General features: G+C 43.7%; 1 protein-coding gene across 5 annotated transcripts in view; it reads left to right on the top strand.

Annotated features, from left to right (window-relative positions):
• The window catches only part of TSPAN9 (tetraspanin 9), a 117,990-nt gene extending 98,479 nt beyond the window's left edge, over nt 1–19,511 (top strand). For 4 of the 5 annotated variants that reach the window (XM_026679293.2, XM_087967726.1, XM_026679291.2 and 1 more), the window contains 6 exons: nt 4,756–4,947; nt 8,750–8,824; nt 12,942–13,043; nt 15,512–15,649; nt 16,903–16,986; nt 19,272–19,511. In XM_026679293.2, coding sequence (XP_026535078.1) covers nt 4,756–4,947; nt 8,750–8,824; nt 12,942–13,043; nt 15,512–15,649; nt 16,903–16,986; nt 19,272–19,343 — 663 coding nt within the window. In that variant the 3' untranslated portion in view covers nt 19,344–19,511. Of the gene's footprint in view, nt 1–4,755; nt 4,948–8,749; nt 8,825–12,941; nt 13,044–15,511; nt 15,650–16,902; nt 16,987–17,526; nt 18,231–19,271 lie in introns of those variants that run through there. The other variant, XM_087967724.1, reaches the window with a different exon arrangement.
• The last annotated feature ends 892 nt before the right edge of the window (nt 19,512–20,403 follow it).

Raw genomic sequence — 20,403 nt, 5'->3', positions numbered from 1 at the left:
GACCTATCAGCCCTCCAAGGCCAAGAGTCACTTCTGTAGGCTCGACAAAAGAAACTAGCTCCTTTTCTGACCCACCTCCAGCTCCTTTTTCTCATCATCTTCTCTTGCCCCAGGATCCTGCTTTTATCTCCACTCTGAATTTATTTAGCACGGGGTTAGAGAATTTATAATGTCATCGCAATAAAAATCAGCTGTCTCTGGCTACAATGCCAGTCCAAAAATATTTGGCTCCTCTGCCAAGAGTTTCAAATCAGCTTGGCAAGTTTCTAATTTTAAACGCCGGTAGCAGGAAGAGAGAGACTCCTTCAGGTTTTTTTTCCCCCTCCATGCATGCAAAAACACGAAGAATGCTTTCGGTTTAGAACAGTGCAATCCAGAGAAGTCAGCTGGAGGAGGGTTATTCAGGGGAGCAGAGACCGAATGGTGTTTTCCCCATGTTTGCTGCAGCCGTCTTACTACTTCTAAGTTTGGGAAATCACATCAAAACATTTTTTAAATGCAATTTCCAACACTTGCCGCCTTCCAGATGTTGGAAGACATCTAGAAATTCTGGGCTTTGCCAACCTGGTATGTTTGGATTGGAAGCTGCTTGGAAGAGTCTGTTTTAAAGTTTGGAAACTGCAGAGGAAGAGGAGGAGGATGGCATTATGATGGTCCATGGTAACATCAGTGCTAGAAGGGAGTAGGGTTTGTGGAATGGAGGAGGAAGACTCTGGGGTCCTTGGTGCTCTCCTTGCAGATGTTTCATTACCCCAAACTAGGTAACCTCATCAGTACTAGAAGTGAGTAGGGTTTGTGGAATGGAAGAGGAGGAGCAGGAGCAGGAGGAGGAGGATGGCAGCATTGTGTGGGTCCATGGTGCTCTCTGAGCTTAGTTATTTTCTCGCAGACGTTTCATGACCCAGGTAGGTAACATTATCAGTGCTAGTAAAGAGTGGGCCTTGCAGAGTGGTGGTGGAGGAGGAAGAGGAGGAAAATCTTGTACTTAGCAATAGCTCCTAGACTTATACACTGCTCTTTAGTGTTTTACAGCAGTGTTTCGCTATCTTGGCAAGTTTCAGTGGGTGAACTTCAACTCCCAGAATTCCCCAGGCAGCTAAGCTTAAACTTGCTAACGTTGATAAACACTCCTTTAAAGCCCTCTCTAAGCGATTTACAAAGTCAGCCTATTGCCCCCAATCTGGCTCCTCATTTTACCTGCCTCGGAAGGATGGAACTTTTCTAAACTTGCAGACAAAAGTGCCTAAAATCTGTGCATTTTTGTCACGGTTAACTTGGATAGTTGGTCACCATGCTGCTTCTCGTCCATACATGTAACATGATATATATATATATATATATATATATATATATATATATATATATATATATATGAATGAATGATGAGGAATATCACATTTCTAGATAATCATCCGCCATCTGTTTAGGACTGTGCATTAAAATAAAAGTGAATTAATTAAGAAGCACATTTCAAGAAGGAGGAATTGGGAATTGAGTCAGTGATCCTGTACCCCCCCCAAAGCCCCTCCCACAACCAGCACTGACTTTTTCCCAGCCCCCAAAACCAGCTGAGCTTCTTTAAGGCCTCTCAGTATGTTGAAAGGGAGGGGGCATAGTTGCTGAGGGCAACCAGATCTGTCTTGCCAAAATCCCCCAAAGGAACAGAGGATTGGCATTTTCTATATACCACTGGTGTCATCAAGTGATGGACTGGATGTTGGCATCCAAATCTGGTCACTTGATCTTTCTAGTGGAATACAGAATAACAGAGTTGGAGGGACCTTGGAGGTCTTCTGGTCCAGCCCTCTGCTCAAGCAGGAGACACTCTCTATCATTTCAGACAAACGGCTGTCCAGTCTTTTCTTAAAAGCCTCCAGTGATGAAGCAACCCACAACTTCTGGAGGCAAGTCGTTCCACTAGTTAATTGTCCTCAATGTCAGGAAAATTTCTCCTTAGTTCTAGGTTGTTTCTCTCCTTGATTAGTTTCTATCCATTGCTTCTTGCCTTGCCTTTGGTGCTTTGGAAAATAAATCGATCCCCCTCTTCTTTGTGGCAACCCTTCAAATATTAGAACATTGCTATCATGTCACCCCTGGTCCTTCTTTTCATTAAACTAGACATACCCAATTCCTGCAGCTCTTCTTCGTAGGTTTTAGCCTCCAGCCTCCTAATCATCGTTGTTGCTTTTCTCTGCACTCTTTCCAGAGTATTTTTTTATATCGTAATCCCTAAAACTGGATGCAGTATTCTAAAGGTGGTCTTACCAAGGCATTATAAAGCGGTTCCAACACTTCCTATGATCTGGATTCTATCCCTCTGTTAATGCAGCCTAGTATTGCTTTGGGGTTTTTTGTTTTTTTGTGGCTGCAGCAGATGCCTCGCTGATATGTAATTGATTGTCTACTAAGACAACAAGATCTCTGTAGCAGTTAATGGCTATTGAGCTGGGTTGCATCTACTCTGCATTTGTCCATTTGGTTTTTCTTGCCTAAAGTGCAAAACCCTGATGTAGGCAAGATATGATGGTCACTTAGTCAAGATACGATGCTCAAGCAGGGGACCCTATATACCTGGATGGCGAACCTATGACACGCATGCCACTGGTGGCACGCAGAGCCATTTGTGCCAGCATGCGAGCTGCAGGCAAACTTTGGCACGCATCACAGCTGATTTTCGGCTGGTTTGAGGCCTTTTTTGGCCTCCCAAAGGCTTGAGGAAGGTTTCTGCAGGCTTCCACAAGCTTTGCAAGCTAAAAACTAGCCCCATTTCATCACTTCCTGTTTTTCCGAAAATACCGGAAGTGACAAGACGGGGCTAGTTTTTGGCCTGCAAAGCCTGCAGAAGCCTTCCTCAAGCCTCTGGGAGGCAAAAAAAGGACTCAAACCGGCCGAAAATCAGCTGTGAGGCACAGTGCAGGTAAGGGGGCGGTGGGGGTGAGGATTGCGCACGCATGTGTAAGGGCTGTGGGGGGAGTGCGCATTGCCTTCTGGGTGCTGGCATGCGACCGTGCAAGCGCGCGCACAATTTTTGACACAGGAGCCACCACTACTATACCATGGGTGTCAAACTAGAGGCCTGCAGGCTGAATCTGGCTTGCAATGTGGTTGGATCCGGCCCGCAGGGCTGTCCTGGAAAATGTTAGGGGCCAACCCATGTCGCTTCAGCCCGGTCTACTCAATGAGAAACATTGGACCAGCAGTTTGGGGAGTGGCTTCAAGCTGGCCATGCCCACCCAGTTGGCCATGCCCACCCCAATCAGCCACGCCCAGTGAGTAGCATCAAGCTGGCCACACCCAGCCAATCAGCCATGCCCACCCGGTTCCCCCGAGGTCAACCACAGACCTAATGTGGCCCTCAGTGAAATTGAGCTTGACACCCCTGCCCTGTACTATTCCAGACAAATGGTCTTTTCTTAAAAAACTCCAAGTGTTGGAGTACTCAACTGTTGGGAAATTGTCAGCAGGCCCACCATGGTGAAGGACCAAGTGGCATCTCCCTCCTCTCACCAGCCCAAGCACCCGTTTCCTACCAGCCTCTGTGGCAAAGGGCAAGGGCACAAGGTTTTTTCCCCCTTCTTCATCCCTTCTCCCTCTTTTCTGTCTCTCTTTTTGTTCAGCTGCCTTAAGAAAGTTCAAAACATTCTCAAAGATCCATCTCATCCTGGGCACCCTTTTTTTTTTTTAACTATTACCATCTGGCAGACGGTACAGGATAATAAAAACAAGGACAAATAGGCTGAAAAACAGCTTCTATCCCAGGGCAGTAATTCTATTGAATTCTACTATAGAGTGCAATATAGAGTGCAATATGAATGCAATATCAGGGGGTTTCAGTTCAATGTATAGAATGTGAAGGATGTGTGTTTAAATTTTTTTTATGTATAATGTACACTGAAGATGGCATTTAATTTCATTGTACGAGGTGCAATGACAATAAAGTAAACTAACCTCTCACCAGCTCAAGTGCCCGTCTCCTACCACTCTACCTACCTACCTACCTGTCATCTATTTATCTACCTACCCACTTACCTACTTACCTACCACCTACCTACCTACCTATCATCTATTTACCTACCTACTTACCTACCTACCACCTACCTACCTATCATCTATTTATCTACCTACCCACTTACCTACTTACCATCATCTACCCACCTACCCATCATCTATTTACCTACCTACTTACCTACCTACCACCCACCTACCTATCATCTATTTATCTACCTACCAATTTCCACCTTACCTACTTACCTATCATCTACCTACCTACCTATCTATTTACCTACCTACTTACCTACCTACCTATCTACCTACCTACCCATCATCTATTTATCTGCCTACCTACCAATCATCTATCCATCCATCGTCTATCTATCCATGCATCCATCTATCTACCTACCTACCTATCATCTATTTATCTGCCTACCTACCTACCTTCCTATCTATCCATCCATCGTCTAGCAATCATCTATCCATCCATCTACCTACCTACTTATCATCTATCCATCCATCATCCATCTACCTACCTAGCTTCCTACCATGTTTTCTTTTTAGGTAATTAGGGGGTGGTAGGAGGTATCTGTCTTATGAAGTAGTGCATAAGTGCACAATGACAATTAAGTAAACTAACTAACTCCTCTCACCAGCCCAAGTGCCCGTCTCCTACCAGTCTGTGTGGCAAAGGGCAAAGGCACAACGCTTCCCCCCACCCTTTCTCATCCCTTCTCTCTCTCTCTTGTCTCTCTTTTTGTTCAGCTCTGCGGCTGTGGGCTCCTGGGAGTGGGAATATGGCTCTCAGTATCCCAAGGAAACTTCGCCACGTTTTCTCCCACATTCCCGTCGCTGTCGGCTGCCAACCTGGTCATCGCCATCGGGTCCATTGTCATGGTGACCGCTTTCCTGGGCTGTTTGGGTGCCATCAAAGAAAACAAGTGCCTGCTTTTAAGCGTAGGTTGGATCTGCTGTTCGGGGTTTCTGTTCCATGCCAGGGACTTGAAAAATTGCTTTTTCTCTTTCTTTTTTTGCTCCCAAAGCCTCCCATCACAACACAGATAATCCTCGATTTACAGCAGTTCCTTTAGTGACAAAGATACAATAGGACTGAAAAAAAGTGACTTATGGCTGTTTTTCACACTTAACGACCGTTGCAGTGTCCCCATGGTCACTTGATGAAAACTCAGCTCGGCAATGAACTCATATTTATGACGGTTGCAGTCTCCCAGTGTCACGTGATCCCCTTTTATGACCTTCTGACAAAAAAAGGCAATGAGGAAGCCTGATTCACTTAGCAACCACATTACTAACTTGACAACTGGAGTGATTTGCTTAATAACGGTGGCAGGAAAGGTCACACAGTGGAGCAAAATGTTTCTTGCTTAGCAACAGAAATTTCAGAGGTGGCATTCAGCAGGTTCTGACCAGTTCTGGAGAACCAGTAGTGGAAATTTCGAGTTGTTCGGAGAACCGGCAAATCCCACCTCTGACTGGCCCTGCCAACCCCATCTATTCCCTACCTCCCATTGAGTCCCAGCTGATGGGCTGGGTCTTCTTTGGTTGCCCTGCACAGGAGAACGGAACTGGAAAGCAGGTTAGTGGGGTGGGGAGGGAATGGGGATTTTGCAGTATCCTTCCCTGCCACGCCCACTAAGTCGCGCCCACAGAACTGGTAGTAAAAAAAATTGAATCCCACCACTGAGAAATTTGGGGCCCAATTGAGGTCATAAGTTGAGAACTACCCATAAAAGTTTGACAACCGAACCCCGTGATCAGTGAAAGTGAACTTAGTGAAAGTGAACCTTTTTTATTTTTTTATTTTTTATATGTAAATTGGATTGTTCATAGTTTTTCTTTTGCCCATCTCATTCCTTGGCTAAAATAGCTGAACTTAACATTGTAAGAATCTTGAAACAGCTATTGGTGCACACCAGCTTGGTTACAGTTACTTTATCTTAATTTGTTTATTAGTTTTACCGTCTAACCAGATTCAGATAACAGATCATCAGAGTTGGAAGGGACCTTGTAGGTCATCTAGTCCAACCCCCTGCCCAAGCAAGAGACCCTACACCATTTCTGACAAATGGCCCTCCAGTCTCTTCTTGAAAGCTTCCAGTGATGAAGCTCCCACAATTTCCGAGGGCAACTTCTGTTCCGTGGGTTGATTGCTCTCCCTGTCAGAAAGTTTCTCCTTATTTCCAGGTTGAATCTCTCCTTGTTCAGTTTCCATCCATTATTCCTTGCCTGGCCTTCAGGTGCTTTAGAAAACAGTTTGATCTCCTCCTCTCTGTGGCAGCCCCTCAAATATTGGAAGACTGTTATCCTGTCTGCCCTGGTCCTTCTCTTCACTAGACTAACCATGCCCAGTTCCTGTAACCGTTCTTCATATGTTTTAGCCTCCAGTCCCTTAGATTCAAACACATCAAGAATTAAGAAATTCACCTCCAGCTTCTTAAAGAACTTTATGAAATTCCAGGAGAAAGAACCCTAAAGTGTAGAAGATCCCAGTTTAAGGCTATGGGGACACTCTTAACAAACTTCACAGTACAGGTCATCCTTGACTTATAACCATAAGAGCCCAAAGTTTCTGTTGCTAAGCAAGACTGTTCAGTGAGTTTTGCCCCATTTTACAACTTCCCTTGCCACTGTTACTAAGAGAATCGCTGCAGTTGTTAAGTTAGTAACATGGTCGTTGAGTGAATTTGGCTTCCCCCGTTGACTTTGCTGGTTATAAGGTCACAAAAGAGGATCATGTGGGCCCGGGAACCGTCATAAATGTGAATAATTTGCCAAGTGCCTGAATTTTGATCACGTGACCATGGGGATGCTGCAGTGGTCGTAAGTGTGAAAAATGGTCATAAGTCCTGTTTTCAGTGCTGTTGCAACTTTGAATGGTCACTAAATCAATTGTAAGTCAAGGACTACCCTGATTACCCGAAAATACGACCTACCCTGAAAGTAAGTCCTAGCTTGATTTTTACATGTGTGCGCAATATAAGCCCTACCTGTCGGGATTCCAGCAGTTACCCCAATTGAATCATGAGTCTTGACCCAAACTTCAAGAGGACTTATTGGGAGTTAAAATGTCTGGCACTGCTCCCAAATAAGCCCTAATTAAAATCCTGCCCACTAGCTAGGGTGGGGATGTGGGGAGGTGGAGCTGCCCTACTCTTTACCTTTGGATAGTGGTAGCCAGGCCTCGCACACCCCGACACCTGCCTTGCCGGCCCATTTCTTCTGCAGTTGGCAAGGCTGGCAAGGCTTTCCTGAAGGCCTCTGGAGCTGACAACAAAGCTCTGGATCGATCAAAAGCTCTGTTATTGGCTGCAGTGGCCTTCAGGAAAGCCTTGATGGCCACAGAAGAAGAAGTTCCTGAAGGCCTCTGACAGCGAAGAGGAGGCCAGAGGTGACACGCACAAGTGAGGTTAGTCAGTAGATGACATCCCCCGAAAATAAGACCTGGTGTCTTTTTTGGTGGCAAAAAAATATAAGACAAGTTCATATTTTCGGGGAAGCACGGTACCTGTATGAGTTCTGGCAAGGTAGTGCCTGATATAAACTGGTTAATCCTCATGGTAGCCAGGGCACCAACTGCAAAAGAGGCTGGCCACCTCACTGCCACTTTCTCGACCATCGGTGGCTCCCAAGTTGCCTTCAAAGGCTACGCTTGTTTGAGCACGTTACAGCAATCGAAGCGATCACGGTGTCTATGGAGATTCTCAGTCACCCAGGTCATGGCTGTCCCAAAAGCGCTTTTCCAAGAGGCAACTGGACTTTCTGGTTTTTTTTTATTTGAAGACATTTTGCTTCTCGTTCCAAGAAGCTCCTTCAGCTCTGACTGGATGGTGGGGAATGGAAGGATTTACACGCCTGGCAGACAGCTGGTCATTTGCATCCTTTTTAGAGAGTCGTTGAGGCTACCTGCAGACAGCAAAGTCCAGATTTTGGACAGAGAGGACCGCTGGTTTGAAAGAGGCCGTCTGTGTCAAAACTGAACAGCCCTCCCTCAACAGAGAGGGAGGAATACAATACCATCTTTCTCCAATCTACAACACAGTCCTTTCAGCCCTTCCAAGAAGGCTCCACATACCCATTATGCACCACTCAGGTGACCCTGAGGACACAGATAAACCTCCAAGTGGCCTCAATGACTCTCTAAAAAGGATGCAAATGACCAGCTGTCTATAAATTCTTCTATTTCCCCATCATCCAGTCAGAGCTGAAGGAACTTCTGGGATGAGAAATGAAACGTCTTCAAAGGAAAACATAACACCAGGAAGTCCAGTTGAAAAAGCACTTTGGGGACACCTAATCAAGAGTTGGATTTGCCATCACGGAGGCTTTCGGTCCTAGGTGGAATCAGAACTGGTCAGGCAGTTGAAGCTGGACACAGCTTCCCCCCCCAACTCATAACCTCCAGCTGTGATTGAAGCAGGAGCTATTAGCCCAAGAAGACACATACTGATCACAGTCCAGCTGCCGTGGGGGAATTGTGACCCCATTTCAGCAACCCGCTGCACAGATCTTCCAGGCCACGTGATGATGGGCCCCAGCTGTCTGAAGTAGGGGTGGGTGGGTGGGTGGGATTTAATCAGAGCTCATTTCCCTTGTTGTTTTGATTATCTCTAAGTAGGTTAATGTGACTATTCAGCTCGTGTTTTCCTACCCAGCGATATCATTGACATGAGGTTTTCCAAACCCTTTCCCGTTCTCTGATTTTGACCCTCCACTCTCTTCCTGTTGTCCTTTCTTTCAGTTTTTTGTCGTTTTGCTGATCATCCTCCTGGCTGAACTGATATTACTGATTTTGTTCTTTGTTTATATGGACAAGGTAAGTCTTTATATAGCCAGACACAGACAGACAGACAAACACACCACTAGGCTGGTTAGTTCACCCTCGGAAGCAAAGCTTCTTTTCTTTAGTTTAATTCCTTGGGGAGGGGGGAATAATAATACACGCATGCATATTCCCTCCAAAGATAATGAACACCGAGGTAAGAATGTAACCGAAGCATTACTTTACAGAAAGGGTACATTCAGTTGAATAAAGAAAGAGACGAGATCTAGGTCAACCGAGAAAGAAATTAACACTTTATTTATGGTACTATGCATGACCTGTCAGAAACAGCTGTTGGGCATTGCCAAACCATAATTCTTTGGATAAAATTATGCCATGATAGAAAAGCTGCAGAAACATTAATTTGCACACTGGTTCCTAACTGAGAACCTACTGGGCGTATTTACCACTTAATCAACTTGCTCCAAAAAAAGAAAAGAAAAGAAAAAACCTGTTTATGGCATAAAAATGTGGAGAGAGAAAGAAAAATAGCTTGAAAATATATCTTTGCGTGGGACCATACTTCTATACCATTGGTCTTAGACATTAATATTAGTAATAGTATTGTTAGTAATTATTAATGCTAATGCCTAATATAATGGTTAAATATTAGTACTACTGGTGTTATCTGGGCTCTTTTCAATCAGCTTTGAGGTGGGGGCATGACATGGGATTGAAGTGAATTGACTCCGAATACTGCAGTGGAAACCTGGGTCGCGACCAAATCGGGTGGCGAACAAAATCGGGGCGGAAAAATTCCCTTTCCGTGCCGATTTCCCCTTTGGCACTTTTTTTTTTTTTTAAATTGCGTGCATGCGCAGTCGGTTGTGCTTCCGGGAACGGATTATGGTCACGACCCGAGACTCCCCTGTACTTGGTATGGAACAGATTCTATGAGTGGTTAAAGGCAAGAGGTAGAAGTTACAGGAATGCATGTATTGAAAACAGAGATGGTTTACAACTATAACCACCATAAGTACTACAAATATGAATGAGTTAAACAAAAAAGGAAATCTATTTAACATTTTTGGTGATATTTTTTACTATATGGGAGTTATCAATGTATTATTAGTGCTATTAATTTATGTGTTATTATATTATTAGTATTATTATCAATTAATGGGTTAATAGCTATTGCAGTATTAGCTATGGTTTTTGTTTCTTGTAAATGACTGACAAAATGCCGTATTCAAAAATGTTTATGAATAAAACAACACAGGAGGCTGATAGACACATAGCCAATACCTCAGCCACACATGTTCTTACGAAAAAGCCAGCCACTCTGCAAACATCAACTCCATCAACCAATCAAGAAATGACAACACAGCCAAACTCCCCACCAGTATATATAGGGAGACGGCAGCTCCGATCACACACTGCTTGCACTGGCATGAAGCCGAAAGCACCAGCCTGAGGATGGCGAGTGGGACCTTGCCGAAACGTCGCCAAGATACTCTTAATCTTACACGGGAAAAGACCCGAACACACATAGACCGACATACCTGTACCCGTGAAAATCTACGAATGTATGTATGTATGTATGTATGTATGTATATGTATATGTATATGTATATATGTTTTCTTAAGTTTTCACGGGTACTTACATGTATGGTATTCAGCTTTGTTCAGGTATTTTCCCACGTCATTATAGTTGTGCTTTTAAAGTTGTAGCAACGTTTCGGCAGAATCTCATCTGCCATCATCAGGCTTCTGTATTGTGTTCATCTGTGAGTCAGACTTTTACAGTTGTTTCAGTTTTAAATTTGGGGCTAGCCTACTGCTGTGCCAGAATGTTTTTTTCTTCATCCTGATTGGTTGGGAGTTTTGGTCTGTGTTTATTGGTCTTGGAGTTTGCTGTGCTTGATTGGTGTTTCTAATATCTTCTGTCTCTTTTGTGGCTTTTTTTGTCTTGATTGGCTGGCAACATTGTGTTCCTGTATTGGAGGCTTTTAGTGCAGCTTGGCTCCGAGTAAATGGATGGCTATCATTTATTAGGAAGCTATGTTTTATCTGGGTGCCTGGTTGGGGTGTGTTTGAGCTGGAGGTATCAGGGGGGATCTGTTTGTGCCCAGGTGTTTGCCTGGCTTGTGCTGTGGAGATTTTTTTTGTTTGTGAGTGCAGGCTTCCAGATAATTGACAGTCTGGTAGAATCAGTCTCTTCTATTCATGCTTTCAGGTCTTTTTTCAATCTCTATGGCTTCTCTGATAATTCTGTGGCTGGGGTTTTCTATAGTGGCTAGGGTTTTGGTGCCATTGAAGTCGATGCTATGACCTGTGGCTTGCATGTGTTGGACTAGTGAGGAAGGGTGTTCCAGCTTTTTTACTGCATTTTTGTGTTCATCCAGGCGGGTACTTATTATTCTATTGGTCTGTCCAATGTATGTGGCAGGGCATGATGCACAGGGGACTTCATATATGCCTTGGTTTTCCAGGTCAATTTTATCTTTGGGGTTTCTGAGGATGGCTGCTATTTTTCTGTCTGTTTTGAAGGCAGTCTTGATGTGATGCCTGTGTAGTATCTTACTGATTTTGTCTGTAGTACCTCTTATGTAGGGCAGGACAGCTGTTCCATAGGTCTGTTCATCTTCTAGGTCTCCATTATGTCTCAGTGTGTTTTTGTGGATCAAGCCGGTGATTTTGCTTTTGTGGAAGCCGTTGGCTGTCAGTACTTTGGTCAGGGTGCATAGTTCAGTCTTTATGTGTGTCTTGTCTGCCAGGCTTTTGGTTCTGGCGATTAGTGTTTTGGCCACGGAGTTTATCTGTACACAACTATAATGACGTGGGAAAATACCTGAACAAAGCTGAATACCATACATGTAAGTACCCGTGAAAACTTAAGAAAATGAATAAAATTATATATATACACATACACATACACATACACATACACACACACACACACACACACATATATATATATATATCCACACACACATATATAAAGAATGAGATCAGTAAGCTTCTGGTACTCGGACACATCAATCAAACACTGGCAGACTTGAGTGATGCAGCCAAGGACTTCCTTCAGTTCTTGGAAGGGAGGAAGGTCTGGGAAAGGAGGAACAGACTGAGTGGCTGGTTTCCTGGTCACTGAATTCAGCGAAGTTCCCTTCCTAGTTCTGAGTGAGTTCAGCTTCCCCAGACCAAACAGGTGCACAATTTGGTTTTGTTTTGTGTGTGTGTGTGTGTGTGTGTGTGTATCTTCCTGCACCCTTAGTTCCTCTCAAAGAGCTGGTGGCAAGCCTTTTGCGCAGATCCATCTTGTGTTGAAATGCACTCCTTCCTGAATTAGGAGGCAAGAGCATTAGCACTTAGACCTATAGGCTGCTTCACAGAGCTTTCCAGCCTTCTCTAGGTGGTTTGCAGAGTCAGCCTATTGCCCCCCAACCACCTGGGCTCTCATTTTACCAACCTCAGAAGGACAGAAAGCTGGTCAGGATTGAACTCCAGACGGTGGGCAGAGTCAGCCTGCAATACGGCGTTCTAGCCACTGCACCACCACAGACAGATGATAGATAGATTGCAATAGCCCTTAGACTTATATACCGCTTCACAGTGCTTTTACAGCCCTCTCTAAGCGGTTTACAGAGTCAGCATGTTGTCCCCAACAATCTGGGTCCTCATTTTACCCACCTCGGAAGGATGGAAGGCTAAGTCAACCTTGAGCCTGGTGAGACTTGAATTTCCAGAACTGCTGGCAGTCAGCAGTCAGCAGAATTAGCCTGCAATAGTGCATTCTAACTATTGTCCACCGCGGCCTTTCTTATGGTCACTCCTGCCTTTGTTTCTTCCTATATGGGCTACTGCAGTGTCCTCTCCGTGCGGCTGCAATGCACATTTTAAAAACTGCAGCTTCCATCATGCTGTTGCAGCTTCCATTTCGACTTTTTTGACCATAACCCGCAGCTACTCCTTTTGCATTGAGGAATTTTTCTCCAAAGCCACTTTGGAAGCCAGGAGTCTCCACCCCTTAAGGATGATTCTGCAAAAGAGATTCGGTTCCATTTAGTCTTGTACTTTTACACCATATCCAGCCAAATGACGTGAAAATTTATACCTGCAGAGAGTCAACAATTAGAATTCTTAAAAACAATTCTTTTTTATGAAATAGGTGAGTGAAAGTGCAAAACAGGACCTGAAGGAAGGCCTCAAGTTGTATAATACAGAAAATAATGTTGGGCTGAAGAACGCATGGAATATCATTCAAGCAGAGGTAAAATATATAAGCGCTTAGGTCTTGCAAACCAAATCTTGTGTCAAAAACTATACAACCACTGCAGAATAGCCAATAAGTCTTTGCTGTTCTGCTGCTGCCATCTAGTGGCATTTCATAGCATTAGCAATCTGCAATTTCTTTTCGAACTTAATACACTCATCTATGTACAGTCTGCATTGCTTGTAACCTTCTGTAACGTTTTCATTGCTGAGAAGTATGCTTTCTGTGACTCTTTATTGCAGTAAACCATTATTTCCATAACTGTTTATTGAGCTGGGGTTTACCATCATGTTAAAACTCTCTTTTTATGACCCTGTATGAAAACATAAACCAAATAAAACTCATTGCAAATTGTTATATAAATCCAGCCAATGTCAGTTAATGTTAAAAGCTAATAAGGTTTATCGATCTATATAGTTCTAAAATGCTCATTCTCGCGATCTTTACCTGCGGGAAATGGTGAGTCGTAGGGCAACCATTTTTGAAAACGGTACTAATAGCTAGAATGTATCCAAAATCCAAAAGGGTGGCTCAGTGGTTAAGACGCTGAGCTTGTCGATCAGAAAGGTCGGCAGTTCGGTGGTTCGAATCCAGCAATGGGATCCTATTTGTTCCACTACTGGTTCGGTGATCGCCTGCGCGCATGCGCACCTAACGCGTGCACAACTTTCCACACACCAGCTGAGGCCTGCAGTGCCAATCAGCCGAGAGGATAAAGAAGAGAAAAGTGCAGGGGCCGGTAGGAGGGCTTTTCTTTCTCCTCTCAGCTCAGGCTTTTGCTACCAGTTTGGCCAAACTGGGTCGAACTGATAGCATACCACCACTGTTCGAATCTCTAGTGCTGCGTAATGGAGTGAGCTCCCGTTCCTTGTCCCAGCTTCTGTCAACCTAGCAGTTCGAAAGCATGTAAAAATGCAAGTAGACCACTTTGATGGGAAAGTAACAGTGTTCTGTGCACCTTCGGCATTTAGTCATGCCAGCAACATAACCATAGAGACATCTTCAGATAGCGCTGACTTTCGGCTTTGAAACGGAGATGAGCACTGCCCCCTAGAGCTGGAAATGAATAGCACGTATTGTATGTGTGAGGGGAACCTTTACCTTACCTTACCTTATCCCAAACCCACGATTTCTGAAGGAATGAAATTTGGGAAAGCTGTGGCTACTTCAGTACTACTGGCTACTGTTGCTGTGGTCACATGATCTTCTGTGACAGTTTCCCAGCCAGTCTCACAATCCCTTCCTCTCCATCCAGCAGCAGCCTTTTACCTGTCTACTGAAAAGGGGAGGGAGGGAGGGAGGAAGGAAGGAAGGGCTATCACAAGTTTGAAGCTCACTAAGCAAGGCAGTCATTAATCAAGGACTACCTGTAGTAAGGTGTTTGATCCCTCTTTATCTTTACTTGCCTCTCGTCCCTTTCTGAAAGCCTTTTCCCGAGGGGGTTACCACAAGGCGGGCGGGGGGGGCGGCTTTTACATGCATAACACGTCCATTTCTGAAATATATACTGCTTTCTCTAATAATGTTGTGAACTTTAAGTAAAGTAAATGTCTAGTTTAATGAAAAAAAGGACTAGAGGAGGCAGGAGAGCAGTGTTCTGATATCTCAGGGGTTGCCCCAAACAAGAAACAAGAGGCAGGCAGGCGAGGGGAAATGGGCTTTGAAAAAAATTTGGGGGAAAAAAAAAATCTTTGGGTTTTTTTAAAGAATTTTTTGGTAGAGGGAAGAGGAAGAAAAGCAAACCCCCCCCCCCCCCCGGCCCTGTATTATTTTTTATTGAAAAACCGCCCCCAAAAAAAAGGGGGGGGGAAAAAAAAAAATTTAAGGATAAAAAATATAAAAAAAAATTAAAAAAAAAATTAATTTTTATTAAAATTTTTAATAAAAAATTTTTTTTTTTTTAATTTTTCTCTAAAAAATAAAATGTATATGAAAAATGGGGGAAAAAAAAAAAAAAAATAAAAAAAAAAAAAAAAAAAAAAAAGAAAAAAAAAAAAAAAAAAAAAAAAAAAAAAAAAAAAAAAAAAAAAAAAAAAAAAAATAAAAAAAAAAAAAAAGATATAAAAAAAATAAATATTCTCCAAAGCACCTGAGGGCAGGGCAAGAAGCAATGGGTGGAAACTAATCAAGGAGAGAAGCAACTTAAGAACTAAGGAGAAATTTCCTGACAGAACAATTAATCGGTGGAACAACTTGCCTCCAGAAGTTGTGAATGCTCCAACACTGGAAGTTTTTATAAAGATGTTGGATAACCATTTGTCTGAAGTGGTGTAGGGTTTCCTGCCTAGGCAGGGGGTTGGACTAGAAGACCTCCAAGGTCCCTGCCAACTCTTGTTATTCTATTCTATTCTCTATTCTATTCTATTCTATTCTATTCTATTCTATTCTATTCTATTCTATCTTTGTTAGAAACAGAAATACTTTAAAAAAAAATTCTGGCTCATTCTCCTTTTTCCTCCCCATAGATGCACTGCTGTGGGGTAACTGATTATAGAGATTGGTACCCCGTATTGGGTGATAACGTTGTCCCTGACAGATGCTGCATGGAGAATTCCCAAGATTGTGGTCGGAATTCCAACAACACGAACTTGGTGTGGAAAACGGTAAAACCATCACCTGAATGGTGCCTTCATAATTACTCGCCCCTAGATTCTTCCAAACATGCTTACTCCATTGACTATGAATATAGGCAGTCTCCGACTTACGGATACAAGTGAGCCCCAAATTTCTATTGCTAAGTAAGACTGTGGTTAAGTGAGCTTTGCCCCATCTTACGATCTTTCTTGCCACAGTTGCTAAGCGAGTCCCTGCAGATGTTAAGTTGGTCACCCAGTTGTTAAGTGAATGCGGCTTCCCCATTGACTTCGTTTCTCAGCCCGTCGCAAAAGGGGATCACGTGACCCCAGAACACTGCAACCATCATAAATACGGGCCAGTTGCCAAGCATCTGAATTTTGATCAGGTGTCCACGGGTACGCTGCAATTGTCATAAGTGTGAAAAACGGTCATAAGCCACTTTTTTCCGTGCTGTTGTAGCTTTGAACGGTGACTAAACTAATGGTTGTAAGCCGAGGACTACCTATAATAGTAGCCATCGTGAATCCTTAAGTCCTGTAGAATTAAGTGGGAATTACTTCTTGGTAAATCAGGATAGGACCGAGGCATAAATCTGCTCATAGGTAATAACTGTTGTTCACTCAGCCATTTGTCCAAGAATTGATCCGGTGCTAAAAATACTTGGCTCGAGTTGATGCTTAGATTACAGATCACAGAGGGAAGTTGTGCAGCTCTCTTGCGTTCCACCAGAGAGGATTTAAGTACTGTGTAGTACATAAAAAGTAAAGTCACCTTCAAGTCAATCTGGAGTCTTTCTGGAGAAGTCTTTGTGCAGATTTGTTCAGCAGTGCTACACAGATGGGATTACCTTCTGGCTCCCGGGGAGGTATTTTCAGCCTTCCCAATCCAAGCTGATGACAGTTAAAAATTCTCTGAAAATATTCCTTCAGGGGTTAAATATGAAGTTACAAAATAAGTTTAGATAGATTTTTTTTAAAAATTGTGCGTGCTAGAGACACGTTCTGAATGAAAATAAATGTTGCCTTTGCACGTATTTTGCTGCCAGCTGAACAGCATGCAAAATCATGTAATCTGTAAAAAAAAAAAACAACAGTGAGTTATCTGTGCATGAACAAAAGAGCAAAATTCACCTCCTTGATGAATCCTTGTCAAATTTCATTTGAAGTTTCTAATTCTAACTTTGGCAGAAGTCAGACCTTTTTTTTTTCTCCACTGCCGTTCTGCTCAGAATGCTGTTGCTATCCAACAATGTTTTAAAAAAGCTTTTTTTCTCCTCCAGGGCTGCTACGAGAAGGTCATGACGTGGTTTGAAGATAACAAGCATATCCCCGGGGCCGTTGGGATGTGTCTCCTCATAATACAGGTATGGGCTAACTTAGGGATCTGCAACCTGCAGCTCTAGAGCCGCATGCGGCTCTTTGGGCCCTCTGTTGTGGCTCCCTATCGGCTGACCCCTCCCCTCCCCGTCACTCTTCGCCTGGCCTGAGAGGTTACGGGTGATGGTGGGGGATGGAGACTCGCTCCATGTTCTGACCAAGGCTTCCTGAGACTGTAATTAAGCACACGCTTAATTAAAACAACTCTTGTTTTATTTCAGCGCTGGGAATTATGTTCATTCCCAGCCCATAATGAGTCCCAAACAGTCCCTCGAAATAAGCACCCACCTTTCTCTCCTTTGAATGGCTGCCAACAACTAAAGTGCCAAATGAACTGTAAAAAACCAACCGAAGTACAAAGTCCACACAGAACTTCAAGGTTTAATCCGAACAGAGTGAACGACTTTGCTTCCTGCAAAGGTTTTTTCACCTTTGCCTGTCCTTTATACCTTATGAGAGGGGCAATCACCTCCAAGCCTTACTCCCAAGTCTCCCCTTTTGTCTTAACTGTTCTTGCCTTCTGGCAGCTCTGCACATGAGTGCACTGGGAACAGGCTCCCCTTGTTCCTCGGCCTCTCTGCTGCCAGACTTCGGAGGCTCCGGAGTCATCACATAACTCCCAGATGGCCCTGGCCCCATCTCTGCATTGGACGCAGAACCCTCGCCCGAGTCCTCTCCAGACTCCCGGATTGGTCCCCGTTCTTCCCCACTGTCCGATTCCGCTGCTGTCTGCACAGTCTGCTGGCAAAGCACAACAACACTGGCGCAAGATTTGAACCGGGCTCTTTGGGGGCTGTGACCCCGGGGTCAATGATAAGTACATCTGGTGAAATACATCAATGAAGATCCAACCATCCAGATTTTAAAAGGTTAAAATCATGGCAGCTGGACCAATGTTTGTTAATCTAAGATGTTTTGTTACTCATCCAAGTAACTTCATTAATCAAAATAAAAAAATAGGTGTCAAAATAAAAAAAAATAGGTAGAGAGCCAGAGAGTCTTTGGAATATATCAACTTTTGCCACACCAACTGTAACGTTCTTCACAAAATGTATTGCCATATGTCAATGAAGACTCAATCATCTAGGCCAAAAGTATCTTTTAAAAAAAGTTAAAATCATAGCAGCTGGACCAAAGTTTGTTAATCTGAGACGTTTCTTTTTCATCCAAGTAACTATTCCATTATTTTCCTTTAGAAAAACCTGCTGATGAATAAAATTGAACTGAACTTCCTTTGGCCAAATGTGATTAGACACACAAGGAATTTGAAACAGTTTAATGGTGATGATATATTTGTCTAGCGGTGAAGATGCTCACCTCCCACTCCCAAGGTTGAGAATTCAATCCTAGGCAGCAACAGATTTTTCTGTCTCGGCACAAAGAAAAAATATCTGCTGTTGTGATGACCAGGGCATGACACAAAAATAACCAAGGCACAAAAATAGAATAAAGTTCCATGAATGCTTCCAACTTGGCCCCAATGTCCTCTTATCTTTGGCTGTAAATCAAACTCTTAAAGAAAACAGTTTACGGAGGGAGTAAATGCAGTCTGCACCCAAAGTAAAAGTTAATTCGAAATAAAAAACCCAACACAAACCACACTGAAGGAATTACTACGGCAGGCAAGGATGATTAATTGCAGACTTCTACCAGATAATGCAGCCACTACAGTTGGGAAGAAGACAAAACACAGATAAGCTCCGACAAGCAACTTTGCCATACGCAGTTTGTCCTTTTTACCAGTCGTCCCAGCTGCAACTCATGAAGGGGATCAGGGCCCCTTCCTCCCCCGTAGACCACGCCACTCATGTTTCTCCCTTATCCTCTCCTCCCTGCGTGCCCTAGGATGAAGAGGGGATGGGTCTGGGTCTTCCTCTGAATGCCCAGCTGGCCTGTGCCCTTCCCCAGTTTCCTCCACAACCTCCGGAGCCATACTCCCACTCCCTGTCAGCTGTTCCATCTCTCCCTCGGAGTCAGACTCCAACAGGGGCATGACAGCTGTGAACCTCCACATAGGTGTCAGGAAGGGCATCCAGCCAGTAAATGCTAAGCTCCATTCAGTTGCCCCGACTCTACCCTGAATTCAGGGATTATAGGGTCTTAAAAAGAAAACAAAGTCATAGCAGAAGAGCGGTAATTCAAATTTAATGCAATGGGGCCCATCTTTGATTCTACCAAAGCCATCAAAGATTGTATGGGTGTGGGACTCCGTAAAAGTATCGTTTGTATCCCACAATGAATTCCGACATCCTTTTCCTTGCTTGTCTTCCAGATTCTTGGCATGGCCTTTTCCATGACTCTCTTCCAGCAGATTCACAGGACCGGTAAAAAATACGATGCCTAAAATACTTCTTTTGTAACTTCATCAGCCCTTAACTGTTGCCGTTAGGACAGGACGACAACCGCAATATATACAGTATATATATATATATATATTGTCTGACTTTGGGGCTGCCTACCCTGCTTAGTTCATTTCTCCAAGACGGATTAAACTGAACACAAGTATTTACAGAACCTTTTTTGTCTCTTCTCGGGTCATTGTTTTGCCAAAGAAGAGGAGAAGCTTCCTGAACTCAAAATCAATTTTTCTACTCCTTCTCAAAGCTCCTTGTTTCTAACCTTGTAGGTGGAATAACATTCTAGTACTGATCAGTATTACATCTTTGAGGTAGCCAACGGATGTGTCCATTAACTTTTTAAAATAATGGTTTTTAAAAAAATGGTTTGTACCCAACTGGGGTACTGGGACTTGAACGAAGCCATTCGGACGACACCTCTATGAATTGCATCTGCTTGGACAGAGTGGTGGTGGGGGTTCAGAAGTATTTTATCTTACAGAATATTAAGTATTTTCCTTGCTTCCCATTTTTTTCCCTTACGTCCCTCCCCTCCCCCAATTCAATGGTGCAGTCTTTGGGGGGGGGGGAAATACCATTTAAAAAAACCTGTTTTAAATTTAAATTTAGGAGGAAAGGCGGGGCTGTTTCTGTTACAATAAGTTTAAAAGAGACTCGGCAGTTGGTGAAGTCTCTGCTAAAGCTTGATTTAGACTTCAACTGTGCGTAGGCGTCAATGGGTATCCACGCTGCCAAAGGGGTTGGTGGGTAAGCGGAGGTTGCAAATGGTTGCAGGCGGGCCAACGCGGCGCACACTTCCCAAATCTCAACCACCGTGTTGCGCAGAGAGGCGTGTCCTGCATGCCAATTGGTTGATCCGACTTCCTGGTGGGCGGATGGCAAGGTGCCTTCCCTGGGCTTTGTTGTTAGAGCGCCCCCTAGCCAGAACGCTAACTTTTGCCAAAGTATAAATGCTATGCAACCATCTCCAATCGCATACGTTCCCCGATGAGCCACGGTGGCGCAGCTAGAATGCAGTATTGCAGGCTATTTCTGTTGACTGCTGGT

This window comes from Notechis scutatus, chromosome 6 (genome assembly GCF_049901735.1).
Source record: "Notechis scutatus isolate UNSWTSFEM ecotype Mainland chromosome 6, rNotScu1.2, whole genome shotgun sequence".
Lineage (NCBI taxonomy): Eukaryota > Metazoa > Chordata > Lepidosauria > Squamata > Elapidae > Notechis > Notechis scutatus.
Note: the sequence above shows the minus strand (reverse complement) of the source record. Positions and strands in the feature narration are given on the sequence as shown.